At 45.0% G+C, this 15943-nt stretch overlaps 1 protein-coding gene across 1 annotated transcript in view; it reads left to right on the top strand.

The window, feature by feature from the left end:
* Nucleotides 1-1369: 1369 nt before the first annotated feature.
* The window catches only part of LOC104127350 (gamma-aminobutyric acid type A receptor subunit rho1), a 30215-nt gene continuing 15641 nt past the window's right edge, over nt 1370-15943 (top strand). Inside the window, exon 1 of the mRNA XM_009640015.1 lies at nt 1370-1491. Within this exon, the coding sequence (XP_009638310.1) occupies nt 1370-1491 (122 nt within the window). The remainder of the gene's footprint in view (nt 1492-15943) is intronic.

Below are 15943 nucleotides of genomic sequence, written 5' to 3'. Positions count from 1 at the left end.
ACAGCGATTAACCAGTGCAACAAACTTTTGGTGACTGATTGCCCTTCTCTTGAAGCCTGTGTGACTTTGTGTAGGAAATGTTTTTAGCCCAGCAAATCATTCAATTGAATCTTGGTTGATGGAATGAAATTTCAATGGCTTATCCACGTGTTTATTGTTCCCGTGGATCCTGAGGCAGTGTGAATGCTCACTGAAGTCAGTAAAGCCACGGCAGCCTTGACCAGGTAGAGATCTGCTCCCCGGAGTTTTTAGAAAGGGCTTTCATGACAAGGGATGGGTGACTTGGCAAACTGCTCTAAAATAGAAATCCATCGGTAATGGGCAAAGGAAGAAGAGCCTTCTTGGCAAAGGGATGGGACAAGGCTGGTAGTGTCTGCAGAGCATGGGGCAACATCTCCATGATAAGGCACAAGTGGGACCAGCACTGTAAGGCCTTGGGGGGAGGCACAGAGGGGAAGGAGAGTAAATACGGAGCTGTGGGTTATGCAGGGAGGGGGTGAGCTCCAAAGAGATGGGCAATGTGGCTGCCTTGACCATGCATTTCTGCCCATGCTGTTTTATTTTCTTTAGCACCAGTTAGGATTTTGTCGGCCACACAAGACCCAGCACACCAGCCCCCCGAGGTCTCTTGCAGCTCCAGCATTTGCTGCTCTGCTTTGGCAGGATCCCTCCAAACAGGCCTGTGCAGAGAGGAGAGCTACCTCCCCTGCACTGTTCTCCCCCCTTCCTCTGCACACCGGGATACTTTCCAGAGACCCTGCTCAGACTCTGACACAAGTCCTGAAAGCACCCACCACTCCAGCCACAGTATATATTAAAGTAATGTAGAAAAACCACATAGGATCAAAATACTGTTTGTAGAGCTAAATGGCAATGAATTTTTGCTGGAAACTGATGTATGTTTATTAACACTTTTCAATCTATTGCAATGCCTGTAGCAAACATCACTGCTACACAGATAAGTTTGGTGATTAAAGGACAACTAAGGACACCTGCCTGACCAACTGCACTACTTTGGTTAACCAGGCAGAAATATATATATGCCACATCCCACAGGTACCTGAAAAGGGTTCAGTTTAAACCAATTAATAAAATAGCCTGTTTGGGCAAAAAATAATTGTTCTGTGAGAATACGTGAATTCAACACTGCTAGAAAATCCCTGCCATCTGACGTAGAAGGATTTATAGGTTTAGTGGAAATTGCTTTCCCCACTGTCCAGATTAAATACTGCAGGATGATTTTTTGTATGAGTAAACATCCTTCCAATAACGATCAGACCGATAATGTCTTAAAAAGAGGAACAGGATCTACATTTTGGCTTTCTTCTTCTTGTATGGACTATTTCTGGATACAGAACCTTCAGGTAACATGTTGACTGTCCATAAAATGCATTTTAGCATCTTCCTCCTGTTGTGGGGATGGGTTTTATCCACTGAATGCAGAGCCCACCGACAAGGAAAAGAAATACATGAGGTATACAAAAAAGGCAGGTGAGTCTCCTTTTTTTACCTTCAAATAATGCAGTTTGGATGAATGTAATGTTTCAGATGAAGCTATAATGACTAAAAGATAATTAGAGTTTGCATTTGTAGTTTGTGATCTCTCAGTCAGAAATATATTTTCTGTTGCTGTTTTTGCCAATGAATAAGTTTTAGTGCATTTTCTACAGTGAAAATCATTGCTCCCCCCCAAAAAATGGGGGTTTGAGGTATCTAAAAGTTTGAAAGGGTGTAAAAAAAGAAGCATTTGCTTATCTTTATTGTGGTTAAAATGTGGTAGAGTATTCCCATGAAAAAGGAGAGGAAATTTAGGTCCATGAGGATTGTTGCATTCACTGAAGATTAGATTGACTTGAGAACTCAGATGAAAACATTCAGAATTTATTTTATTATTCCCATACCATTTGTTTTATAGAGCTTCTGAGAGGAAAAAATTAAAATGTCTCTGCAAAATTCAAGGCTATGGCAGTTGTCAGAGGAAAGAGAAAGAGCATTCAAGTATATTGAATTAAGATATTAAAAATTATTTGAAATATTGTCTATTCTTCTCTCTCTTCCTCTTTCTTCCCCTCCCCCCCCCCCCTTACAAAAAGAAAATGTGACTTTTTTCTCCCACTGTCTTGTAGACAGCCATTTTAGGAGGTTTTGAGGAAGGTTTTTTGCTCCAACTGAGTTCTGATTACTTATATTCTATTTGGGCAATATTTGGAACTTTGTATGAGGATTTTTATACTCGGGCACATAACAAGGTACCTCTGGGGGAAAAATACTTTGGGTATTTTTTTTTTTTTTTTTGGAGAATATAGCTAACACATTTAGTTTTCTGTTGAAATATTGTGTACTTCTGCTTGTGGCAGATTGAACCTATGTAATTTCTGCTTTGCTATAGTCACTGTTTCTGTTCTGTAATGACTCTATATCACCATCAATACCATAAAGTGTATGGGGATGGAAACTCAGGAATGTCATGGTCCTGAGGAATTCAAGCAACTCCTGTTAGCCTTCAAGAAAAATGACTGAAAGGTGGAAGGGGTGGAAAGTGCAGCTCCTTCTTGTTTTCCTGTAGCCCCTTGTAGGAACTCGGGGGTACATTACAGAGTGACTGCGGTGTCCTGGTTGGCGCTTGGGGGTCCATGAGCCATTTTATACACCGCAAATGGCTTTAGCGGTGACGCCACCTTTGTGGAGGTATAACTGGCAAAATGGATGCAGTGGCTCTGTTCATGATCAGCCCCCAGGGGATGCGTTACCAGAGATGGTATGGATGCAAGACAGCCATGAAACCCCTATTTTTCTTGAGGCTTTGTGACAGTGGCAGCAGAGGTTATACGCTGGCTGTAGCAAAATAAAGGGGTGAGAAGCAAGGTAGCACCGTTTGAGCTGGAAAGCGCCTGGCAGAGAGGAATGCGTACACACAGCCATGTTCTTGTTTAGCGCCTTTAACCAAAACTCCCACTGCACCAAACGCTTAACAGTGCCAGTGCAATTAAATGACATTGTAACAAATCACAGCAGCAGAGTGTTAAAAAATATGTGAAAATGGAAAAGAGATACCTATTCAGTTCATGTAGGAACTGCCTCTTCACCTGTGCTTTGTATATGCAGTGTAACTGTGCCACGACAAGCCCGTCAGAAAGCCCCGAGGTGTCGCAGCTCTGAGAAGCTGAGTCCACCGCCCTCCCAGCGCGCCCACGCTGGCCTGGGAGGTCATTTCTGGCCTATTTCTGCCTCAGTAGAGCAGTACTGATGCTGAGGAGGGCTGATGGGGTGAGAGAAGCAACACTGGTGCATGGCTGTAGGGTTGTCCATCAGCAGGGTTGTGCCCAGTACAGTGCTCGCTTTCCCCTGTAATGGGATAAGCCACAAGACACCAATGGTTTTAACAGCCTTATAATTTGTAGGGTAAAAAAGGGTGATTATGGTCATCCATCTGATTTCCTGCTAAGCACAAGCAACAAGGCCTTCTGTATGGATTGTACACCGAATCCCTGATTTATGACAGTTATCTTCAGTGTCAGATAAACTCAGAATAGGGTTGCAAGTACTTTTTAACTTCGGCTTCCATCCGTTTACTCCTGTTCTACGTTAGCTTGTCTCTTCTCCATCCAGGTACTTTCAGGTGATGGATCAAGCTCCCTCTTTATCTCCTCTTAGATATACTCAGAAGATTAAGCTTCTTATATTTCTCAGAGTAGGATGTTTCCCAAACCTTGACTCAGTCATTTTCTTGTTTTCCTCTGTCCCTTCACTGCTTTTGCAGGGTTGACATCAGGACTTGGTGCAGTATTCTTACAGTCCTCATGTAGGTGCTGTATAGAGGGTTACTCCCGTTGACCTCCTGGGACTAGTCTCCACTGCAGCCCCACAGTGGGAGATCATGTTTGCCCAACATGACCAGGCACCTGTGTATGGCAGGACACCTCGTCTTAGAGGTACAGCCAGTCCTCTTTGCACTCACATGTAGTTCCCTATACATTAAGATGCTGATCATATGAGACAGTTTCGAAGTAGGCATGGTTCATTTGCATTTCAGTCAAAGTCAAGGCCTTTTTCCATCACAGAATTAGATCCTGGAAGAAAAACAGAGCAAGAGGGGATACTATATAACATCAGAAAAAGCTTGCAGTGAAGATTGCTCCTGAATGTTTTGTTATTGGCTCTGTTTCCCCTCCCTTCAAGACTCAGCCCTGAATATACATTGTGCAGAAGAAGTTACAGCGACTGACTTTGTTAGTAACAAAGCTCTCTGTCAATAACAGCGCTGTTATCTCTTGCTCCATGAGGCTTATGGTAAGGACCAGGATTGAAATTCATCCCTTCACTGCAGCCTTTGTGTTCTGAAGACCCCCACATACCTCACTGGAGGTTGATGGGGGAAATCTATTTGAAGTGGAAAAGGCTGGCTCCACAACACCACAGGGTGCTCAGGGTGGCTTCATTTGCAGCCATGGCCTCCCCAGCCTCCAGAAGCCCTTTAGAGGCACAAGACCATCCGCTTGCCCTGCTGCCAGGGCTCAGCGCCAGCCACCGGTGTTGGCAGGCGGCACAGGCCCCTGCTGTAGAGACCTGCCACCTTGGGTGTGCTGCCAGCATCCTGCTGTCCCTGACAGACGTGCCCAGCTTTGCTCCCCAGTTTTTCTCATGGTACAGCCGACGAAGGAAACACACAGGCTTTTAGCTTGTTTCTTTGGATGGTGCCATTCTGCAAGGGTTAGTTTCTTCCAAGCAGACTCACTTGCTCTGAACTCTGCTTTCAAATAAAACCTCCCCATTTGCGCTGCAGTTTTCAGCCCCAGGGCTTGTCCTTTCACTCTGCCCATATCCCACAGCCTTTGCATGCCTGCCGATAAGGTGAATGGGGGGCTGTAGGGTCAGACACATTCTCTGTCACTATTTTTGGCACTGCAGGTACCCCAAGGTAGCCATGCTATCATGAGACAGAACAACCTTGAAGAAGGGTGAGCAGATGGGCATGGTTTTCCCCAGAAGAATTCATGTATGCAGCACGGTCCTTTGGGGACTGGGTTTGCACGACAGGAATTTTACAAAAGGTCCCAAATAATTCTTGAAATAAAGCTGATGAGGCTTTGGGACACGGTGCAGAGTGTGGCAAGAAAATGGCAAATAAGCGTAGGTCAAAGTATGCATACAGTCACAATAAAAGCAGCAAAGTAGATAGCTTCATTGCGTGGGACTGATTACAGAGCCCTCCAATATTATAATTCACTGTAAAAATGTCTGTGTGCCAGTCAAAGACTCAACTACTTATTTTTGCTAATCTCCAGAACAAATCACCTCAAAGGAATTTCACTTGAAAATGCAACACTGTAAAAATAAAACCCTTCTCACCGTGCAGACCTGTTCGCGGTTTGCAGTCAGCCGTGTGCAAATCCTGTAGGGTTTGCAAAGCTTTTTACTCCTGCTAAATCCCGAGTGCCAAAACTCCTACAGGAAGGAGCTGAGATCCGGAGCACCGGCAAGAGGGCTGTCTGCTGCTTTCCCAACTGCTCGGGCTCTTGGAAAGCCACCAGGCTGCACGGGGGTCACTAGAAGGGTACAATGGGTCACTAAAGGTCACAACATCGTTATGCCAACAAAAAGGCCAAAGCCTGTGCTGCTAATTAGACTTGCAGAATCTGCTAGAGAGGATGAGCAATAGAAAAAGAACTGGCCTGGAGCTGAGCCCAGGTTGTTCTGCCAGAGCTAACTGCTGGGGAAAAAAACCATCTCTTTTGACACTAACATCTCCCTGGACAGCATTATAACCACCTTTCAGACAAACAACGCTCAGCAGAAGAGATATCTCTGTACAAGGTTTACTGATCATGTTCGTTTAATCTTAGCTAAGGGACCTTCTTCATGTTTTCAGTCATGTCCCTACTATTCCCTGGCCCTGTTATAATCATTTTGCCTCACTCTGGTCTCCAAATAGCAACTCATTTTCTGCTCCTCTAGAGCTCCCTGTCCATGTTTCTGTCAGTAAGAGCTATCTTTTACAGCAGTTGAATGACATCGTCTACAATAAGCCCTGGGCTTGTTATCACAAGGTCTCTTTCATAGCCAAAGATCTTTCTCTTTCTGACATTTTCAGATTTTATTACAATTAGTGACACTCTTCTTAAGTGTTGGGAGCCACCCTGCATCATTATGGTTGTAGTTCCTTCCCGGTCCTTTCTCAAAGGCTCAGCATCATACTGAACATTTGCAAAGGTAAAAGTTACCTTACCTTCCCCTGCTTTTGCTAAATTTGGATACGACTTCTGTGTTGTCAGCTCTTCCGTACCCCAGCCACGTTGTTTGCGGGCTCTCTGCTCTGTAAATCACACCTGGCTATCCTGGTACCCTCACTGAGGCTGCCTCCTACACGTAGGGCAGGTCCGACCTTCTTGCCCTCCAAATGTTTTCTCTGGCCTTACGAATTCATCCCTAACAGGATTTCTTCCTTTACCTCCCAGCAATCCTTAAGCCGTTCTCTTGTCCTAGAGTTTTGCTCCTGTTTCTTATCTTCAGGACTGATCCTTAAAGCATTTATTTGCATGAACAAAGCTTACTAATGCAAGCTGCCTTCAGATCAGATCTTCAGAGTGTACGATAAGCCCATAAAATGCTGTTGAAAGCATTGCCTATAGAGGCCCATTATCAACAGCGAGCCAGATCCAGTGGAGCACTGAGCACCCGCAGCTCCCAAGGCACTGCTTTTTAAGATCAGCAGTTTGCGTTGTGCCTTGACATCGTATCACCAGCAGTCCTGGGTATCAGGAGAGCAATAAGAAGCCCAGAGTGGGCTTCAGGCCAATGCAACTGGAGTCTCTCCATCTGCCCTGTCAGTAACTTGCCTTTCCCTTTCCTCGTTTCATCTCCATCTCCTTCACTCCTTATCTTTCCCCTATTCAAGGTTCCTCACCTTCTCCAACTTGCTCTTTCTCTTTTTTGTCCAGAATTTCTCTGCCCTCTGCTTCACCTGCCTCATTTATTTGAGCCTTGGCACAGCCATTTCCCCTGTCACACGGTTATGCCAGATTTTCTCCATTTGCTTTTAATTCTGTATTATTCTGTAACTTCCTTCTCTCCTCTGGCAGCTGTTGCTGCTGCCTGTCTTGCTGCTTCTTCGACTTTCCAGAAATCCTTTTCTTCTGTCCAGAAGTGTTTATTTTCTTTATCTTGCTATATATTAACTTATTTTTCATGATTATATTTTTCATTTTATCATATTTTTCATTATTGCTTTGCTATTTCTCTCGTTTTTCCTTCCCACTCCTGTTGTTCTTTCAAGCAACTTTACTCCTGCATGACAACTTTGTCCAGTGTTTTTGTCTCACAACCCAGCCAAAAGTGCCCTCTTGCCGCTTATCATTGCAAATGGTGATGCTTTGAAAATGATATTTTCTACTTTCATCATTATCACCAGCCTCCTTTAATCCTTTCTGGAACCTGTTTTGGGTTTACGTAGCTCCCTATCTTTATTCAGGTGATTCCTGGCAAAACATGGTCTCTACTGGTACTTCTGTAACTATGTTCATCCACCCATGTAAAGTACCACTTCACTGTGCCACTGACAGTAACATCTCCAGTCAACGTTACCACCGTGTAACTCACTCAGGATCAGCAGCTTCGTATTGTCTTCTAGCCCACCATTACTCCAGTATGTTTTATGAGCTGATGTGAGAAGATATAACAGACTCTAAAAACCTACCTGCAGACCCGCAAAAAAAAAACCAACAAACAAACCCAAAGATACTGCAAGGCAGTTTACTCCCCCCGAGTACGTATAAATGGTTTGATTTCCCAATTCAGGGGTTGGACTCACATCTGAAGTGCTCCTGCTGGTCTTGCTTGTATAAACCGCCCAGTTGTCTTCCAAACTCACTTGTGTTTTTAGCACTCGTGACTTGCAGTGAGAGTGAATCTCTCGTTGTGATGACACGCTGTGTTTGTGTGCTTCCTTTCAAACCTCTTCCCCTTGTTATGTCTTATGAAAAGTCGGGAGAAACAAATCCCTCTTCCCCTTCACCATGCCACTCCTGATTTTATATCACTGCACTGTATCACTCGGCTGTTGTCTCCCTTCTAACCTGGAAAGCCCTGCTCAGGCTGCCTGGAAGCCCTCTCCACCTCTGAGGTCTCCTCTCTCTCCTCTTGCTCTGCTCTAGTTTTTCCAGCTACGGGCATTGGATTTGTGAGATGTGGGCATGCCTTGGTGCTACTCATAGCATTGAAATGCCTTCTGTTTGGTTTGCTCCTCCATTCCCAGTAACACCTAACCTCCTGTTTGGGTGTTTTTTGAGCACTGTGGAGTATTAAGTTGATGTTTACAAAGAAATAGCCACAATGTCACTGAGACCTCCTTCCTAAGGAGTAACAGCTGATTTGGAGGCCATCACTGGCTTAACATTGTTTCTGAAAGTACATTGAAAAAAAAATGCAAAAATACAAAGTACAAACCAATGTACACTATTCTGAATTTACTAACACCGAACTTCTGCTGTCATTTTGTCTGAAGTCACTTGGCATCATGAGGTCCTGCTGTAATTCTCTGCTCCCAGTTCATTTTGGCTACCTTGAATGGTTATGTATCCTCAGTAAACATTGTTGCCAGTAATCATTCTTTTCTCCCAAATAATTTATACATTTATTGAACAACAGAGATCCTATCATAGATTCCCATGGGACTATACTGAGAACTTTTCTTTGCAGTGAAAACTCTCCATTATTCCTTTTGTTTCTTATTTTGCAACCATTCACATGAAGGGAACTTGGCTCTTTCTGACTGGTTGGTTTCTTTACAAACCTCTGGAAAGGACCTCTCAGCACCTTTTTGGAAATTGAGGTGCACTGTGTCATCTTGATCACCTTCATCTACAAGGCCATTAACTTTTTAGAGAAGTGTATTATACCTGTAGTGCATAACATCCCTCAAGAAAAGTGATACTGTCTCTTCTTCAATATATACTATATTTATCTGGTGTCCATAGTAAAACCCAGCCATTGGTGGGCTTTACTATGGTTGTAGCTAATTTGTCCAGTGGAGCCAGCTGTAGCTTCTCTGATTCCAATTGGAGCTCTTTTTCCAAAGAAGTGGAAAATTGTCACCTTCCACTCCTGTGACACGAAGGACAATTTCAATGCTGGTTCAACAGTTTCTTACTTGTCTTTCTTCTGGGTGAAAGCCTCGTGTTACTGTTGTCCATTTAATTTAAATCTGCCTCTAGTCCTGTGCCAGCATGAATATTTCTTAACATTAGCCCAACAGCAGAATTGTTACAATTCTATATTTTTTGTAGTGCAATATAATTCCCTGGCTGTTGATGTTTTTGATAGCCCTTATAAAGACAGAGTGCTTTCATTGCTGTAAATAAGGAACTAAAAAAGCATAGTATTGATAATTAGCAAGTTATTCCTCATTCTGCATTTGTACAATTATTTTTCTGTACTCCATGCAGTTTTTTTACTGAAATTCATCTTAATTGACATCAGAACATTTCTCCAACATGTCGAGGCTGCTTTGAATTCTGGTCCTAGACCCCAAATTGACTGTTTCTCTTTCAAGCATGCTATCATGTATGAGTTTTATAGTTCTGGCATCTGCGTTATTATTGAAAATATTGACTAGTAGTTTCCAGGATGAAATCCGTGAGATGTCATTTAATGTCTCTTGACAGCAAAGTAATGGCAGCTATTCTAATCGTGGTCTTTCAACCATGCTCAAATTCACAGTTTCATCTCAACCATATTTCCCTAGTTTAGTAATGAAATATTAAAAAAACCTCATTCATATCTACTTTTCCTCCTGCTTACACTAAGGCAGCCAGTTACACTGTCAGAAAGGACATTAGACTGGTTTGACGTCAATTATTGCAAAGATTCACATTGAGTGATCTTTATAATCTCGTTATCCCTGGGGGGCAGGCAAACGGATCACGAGTTTGTCCCAGTTTCTTTCCAAACGTCAAAACTCCAACATCCTTCTTTTGTCCCCTGCTTAAAAACAGGTTTTGTGTTCACCCTCACCCTCTCTCGGGGTATCACCCATCTGTGAGGAGTCCTCCGAGGTACCTGTTTACGGCTCAGAGTCTGTAACAGCTGGTATTCCCCGTGCTCCTGGGGAAGACCCATCAGCCTCTGTTGACTTAAATACTTCCAATTTATCTAAATATCCCTTAACATGCCTTTCCCTGATCTGCACTGTGCTGACATCTGCTTACAAGTCAACTTTCTTTCACAGACATGAACCCTTTCAGCACGTTCTGCATTGCCCCATGAGTTGCTTCCCTTCCCTTCCCTTCATCCATTTCTCTTTTTCCCTTAGCAGAGCTCCGGCACTGTGCCTGCCTCCTCCTCAGCTGGCAGGTCGGACCTCAGTCACATTCCTCCTTCTCCCTCCAACCCTTCCTTTCAACCTGTATAAGACAGAACCCAACTAACACACACCCGCTGGATGCAATTTCTGCCACACAGGGGCACTTCCATTTTTGCAGCATCAGGTATGGTGCCAAGACCTCAGGTGGCATGACGTTTCTGTGAATAATCAATATAAGTAGGTTTGTTTCTTTTTTTTTTTTCTTTTGTCAGTGTTTATGTCCAGGCAAAGAACAAAGGAAGTGCAAAATTAAAAGCGTGCATATATGTCTCCTGCCTCTGCATATTTTGCATTCTGAGATTCATCTGTATTCAAGTAATACTGGATTAAAATGGTGTTCTCATTGAATTTTCTGTATCACTCAGAGATAAGATGGTAGAACAGCTCTGAATCCCACTGTTTCTTGGACTTTGTGATGTGAACATCAAAAATAGTGCTCTTTCCCCATTTCTCCTCATAGATTTAAGCACCTATAGTATTAATGGGTCACCTTTCTTCACCATCTGTAAACTTACTAATCATAAGGACACATGACCCAACATAATTACAAGCAAACAAGGGCTTGCCAAATGCCAAGATAAAATACATTTAGTGATTAATTTTCCTCAGATTTTAGTGGCTTGTTTACAGCTCACAACTTTGTAACTCTCTCAGTTCGAGTACAAATTAGTGGGTTTCTATCCCACATTATCCCTGGGAATTAGTATGTTACACAGTGGATCATGTCTCCTGTAGTGTATGTCGCTGGATAAGAGCAGCTTCCTCCCATGGCAAGTTTGCTCTCTCCTCCCTCAAGTTCTGGGTGGGTTTTCTCCCCGTTTAGCTACCTCACTTTTCCTCCTCTCACAAAGTACTTCTCTGGGCTCTGGACTACCTCTCAGTCTTCACCCAGACCTGCTGCGCCACCTGTCCACCAGCATCTCCTGCTTGCTGAGAAGGTCTTCCCAATTCATTTGCAAATCAAAGGCATGTTATGGTGCAACTTTCTGTGACTCCCCTGCCCCCAAACCTCTTTCCTTCCTTTGGGACACAGCCTGGGAGGTTCTTTAGCCCCATCGAGGCTCATGCACCTCCAGGGGCCAGGCAGCATCTCTGTTCCACACCACTCTGTGGTGAGGGGACACCCCTACTCATGCAGGACTCTCCAGGGCGTCTGTGCCCCAGGAGTCATCCCACACAATGATGAGGCACTGCTTGAGCCTGAGGTCTCTTCTCTGCTCCTTCTGACATCTTCCCCTCTGGCCTTACCCACTGTTTCCCCTCCTTCCCCATGTCTGCCTATCCAGCCTCTTTTCTCCTCAGTCCTACCCAGTGCATAGGCTCTGTTGCAGATCATAGAATCGTTTAGGTTGGAAAAGACCTTTAAGATCATCTAGTCCAACCGTTAACCTGGCACTGCTAAGGCCACCACTAAACCATGTCCCTAAGCACCACATCTACCCAAGTTTTAAATACCTCCTGGGATGGGGATTCGACCACTTCCCTGGGCAGCCCGTTCCAATGCTTGACAACCCTTTTGGTAAAGAAATTTTTCCTAATATCCAAGATGTCTTTGCCTCTGCCCCACTTTTTCTTGCAGAAACCTTCTGTATGTTTGTGCATACAATTCCCAGCCCTTTCCTGCCCCTCCCCATTCCCTCACCCAGCACCCCCTGCCTGGTTTCTGCCTTTAACATGATGCTGATGTATGAACCCAAGTCTCTACCTGGTCATAAAACAAAGGGAGAAACAAAACCTAGTCCCTGTCCAGGGCGGGAGGCACCACTCAAGCTGCCCACCAGCATCCACCCAGGGATGAGGAGCCCACAGCCGAGTGCCTTGGCAAGGCTGGCAGGGATGGGGAAGGTTGCAGCAGACTTCTCACTTAAAAGTCCTGCTTAAAACTGGCTCAGCAAGCTGTACACCCTCCCTTGCCTTGCGTCAGTGGTAGGAGAGGCTGTGGATCAGCTGCACCGAAGCACAGCGAGAGCAGCAGAGCTTGTAGCTGACAAAATGAAGCACGCGGCGGTTTTGGAGGGCAGGGGGAGAGAGTCCACGCTCCCTGCACTGGAGAAGGGGTGGAGGCATCACCCAGCCATGAGATAAGCAGAGAGGAAATGGGCACCCCAGGTGTCTGCCCCAGCTGCCAGGCTTCCCAGGGCGGCAGGCACCTCTGCTCAGGGTAGGAGGTTTGGGGTCAGTTGCAGCCACAGCCCCTAGCCAAAATGATGCTGATAACGCAAGTAACTGAAGGGACAGCGACTATGCCACAGCCACATCTCAACAATATTTCCTGAGACAGGGTCTGTTCTGACATGCCTTCCCTGATCCGCCATACTCTTTGCAGACCTAAGCATACCATAAGGGATAGAAGGAACAGACTGTCCCAGAATTTAATGAAATCTGATAATAATAACGTTAGTGTTAGCCCAGTCTGCCAAACCCACCAGCACTGTTCCTCAAGGATGTCATCCCTTGGACCCAGGGAAGACCATGTGAATCTGGCTCTGTTACTTCAGCCTCTTACTTTCCCTTTTCTCTTCAGGAAAATACATCGGATCTTGCTTTTTCCTGAAGAGCTGGAACTGTGTCTTGATTTAACACCTCCAGGTAGAAATGTTCTCAGATCCTAATGAGATTATCCTAAGAAGAGTGTAAAATAAGTCACTGTCTACTACAGGTATATTGCCTCCTGTGGAGAAAAGACAATATGATTTATAGGTGGGAAATGTATGCTGCATAAGTAATTACAAACTAAAATGCTAAGATGGCTAGTGACTTCTCTCACATTTGTTGCGGTTGCTTCCAAAAGCTCTTGTTTCAAAGAATACTGTGGGTTTTCTGGTGCACACTGCAAGTGTGGACCTGACACGCCTCTGGCACATGTCCCATGAAGCTGGGCATTTGGAAATGCCTGCTGGGGCCTTCAGATGTAATGGCTGGACTGTCTCTTCTGAAAATCAGACACGGTTATCCCTAACCCTGCAACCCTTTTTGCTGTGTTGGAGGGACTATAAGTGTAATAGTAAATCTCAGGCTTTAAAAAAAAAAGGAGTAACTGCTTTTTGCCTTGTGTCTGTAGCGATAGTGATGGGTTTGCTGATTTTTTTTTTCTCCCTAGCTATCCTAAGCTCCAGTCATCTCATTCTCTCCCAGCCCCAGCAAGCCTCAGCCTTTGGAGCAGAGGCATCTCATGATCCCTTGAAGCAGGGGGGTGGACCTAAGGGAATAATGATGACTTTGGAGAGGTTGCATCAGCCCAGCTGCCATCAGGGGCCTGAGAGCTATGCTAGCAATGCACAGGGAGCACTGTGGATAAATGCTGCTCTGCTCCAGTTGTTGGTTTTTCATAAAGAGTCTCAGTGAGCTTCATGAGCCATGAAATGCCCCTTGGCACTATAACTGTTAGGAGAGAAATATTGACATTGGGAAAAAAACCCCAAACCAAAGGTTGTTCATTATTCAGTATACTTTAGCTCAGGAGTTATTGGTTAGTTTTAAAGACAGCCTGCCACCCCCGTGAAGACAGGAGCCACTTTGTCACACTGCGTGGCCGCAGTGGCAAACAGTTGCGCTGAGCAACCGGTGAGTGACGTCTGGACAGAATCTCCTGAGCTGTCTGCTGCAAATGCTCAGGGACAGCAGACATGCGAGGGGAAGCCGTAGCGGCTTTGCGGCCCACCAAGGCAGGCTAATGGGATCCTGTGATGGAGCTGCCATTGATCACTTAGCCAGCAGAGCACTCCCCAGGAACAGGACAAGAAAAGCTATTTATTGAGTAGAAAGAAATGGGGCTTCAAATCACAGTAACTGGGGAAAGACTGGCAACAGGTAAAAATGTTTTGCTGCCACAGGAGGAGGGAGGAAAGTGGGGGAGGCTTGGTAACCTCAGAGCTGTGACAAGGGGAATGGGCCTGGCAAAAAGAAGTGAAGGAGCTGAACCAAAGCACAAATGAACACAGTCCCCTGTGGTGCCTGGAGCATGGGGGACATTTTATGCTGGTTTATGATAAGGAAATAAAGTTTAATTTATAGGCAGTGGAGAATCACCTGAGAGAAATAAGAGGAAACACCTAGTGTTGCTGGGTACAGAGGACAGGGAGGATTCGGCCACAAATTCTTCATAGCCCTGCCTTGAAGACTCCCTCAACAGGCAGGGTAGGGCCAGGGCCTATTAGATAGGTTCTACAAAGAGAAATGAAAATTCAAAATTGCGAGAACATGGCCTGCTTTGTCCCTGTTTGAATACCAGCATTATTCCTGGACAGCCAAGAGTTTACTAGGGCACTTTAAAGTCATGTAAGTAGGTCAGCTTGTTACCAGAATCTGGTTATCCCCAAAACACATGAAATTACTTCCTGACGGCCAGCAGATGAGAAGCAGGCAGTGGCGAGACACGTCAGTGGCAGCCCAAGGGCGTATCAACAAGGCAGAAGACACCAGAAAGTGCATTTTGCGTTTGCAAGTGCATTTTGCTGTGTGATGCCCAGGTCCAAGCAACAGCAATAGTGCTGCATGGTCCAAGGCTCCCCCAAACAGTGGTCTGCCTGTGGACTTATTCCCAGCCCTCCTCTGGGAAGCACAGAACAGATTCTGGAAAAAAACCAAGCTCACTTGGCCAATGCTTCGCTTCAGGGCAGGCCAGTGATACAGCCCAGTATTCCCACCCCTAGTCTAGGATTTTGGCCCAGCCAAAACAAGGACAGCGATGCAGAGCTTATCTGCTTCTCTGTGGAAGAAGAAAGGTGAATTTCCCTCCAATGCTATCAGCTTCCAGAGGGTTCCCATCCCAGGGAAAAAAAAGTCCTGTAAGGCCTGGGGATCGGCCACCGCTCACCAAAGGGACAATGGTGCTCAGGTGGCGACACTCATTACTGCAACAGGACTTTTGCCACTATAAATCTCTACAGAGGGATTTGAAATGTATGTTAATGGGCAAAAAGTCTCATTAGTAGAGTTGATTAGAGTCAGTGTTTATTACAGAGAGAAGCTAATTTTTTTAACTGTTAATTAAAGATGAGTTAGAACTGTTAAATATTTAAAATGTTGCTGTTGCTCAAGCTAGCACTTGCATTGCTAAAAGCAATATTCTTTCCTTTAATGATAAAGTAAAATATTGGCCAAACACCTGAGAGGATCTTTCCTGACAGCCAGCTGGGAGGCAGTATGAAACCAGAAACAAATATTTCCACAGGTTTTTTAACTTTTTTTTTTCCCCCTTGGGGAGAAGGTTTTCACAGAATCACAGAATGGCAAGGGTTGGAAGGAACCTCAGGAGATCACCTAGTCCAACCCTCCTGCTAAAGCAGGCTCACCTAGAGCATGTTATACAGGTCATTGTCCAGGCGGGCTTTGAATATCTCCAGAGAAGGAGACTCCACAACCCCCCTGGGCAGCCTGTTCCAGGGCTCTGTCACCCTCAAAGTAAAGAAGTTCTTCCTCATATTCATCTGAAACCTCTCATGCTTCAGTTTGTGCCCGTTGCCCCTTGTCCTGTCACTGCGCACCACTGAGAAGAGTCTGGCTCCGTCCTCGTGACACTTACCCTTGAGATATTTGTACGTGTTGATGAGATCCCCTCTCAGTCTTCTCTTCTTCAGGCTAAAC

The sequence above is a fragment of the Egretta garzetta genome, unplaced genomic scaffold, assembly GCF_000687185.1.
Source record: "Egretta garzetta isolate BGI_Z169 unplaced genomic scaffold, ASM68718v1 scaffold76, whole genome shotgun sequence".
Lineage (NCBI taxonomy): Eukaryota > Metazoa > Chordata > Aves > Pelecaniformes > Ardeidae > Egretta > Egretta garzetta.
The sequence above is the reverse complement of the archived record's forward strand: the minus strand, read 5'-3'. Positions and strand labels throughout refer to the sequence as shown.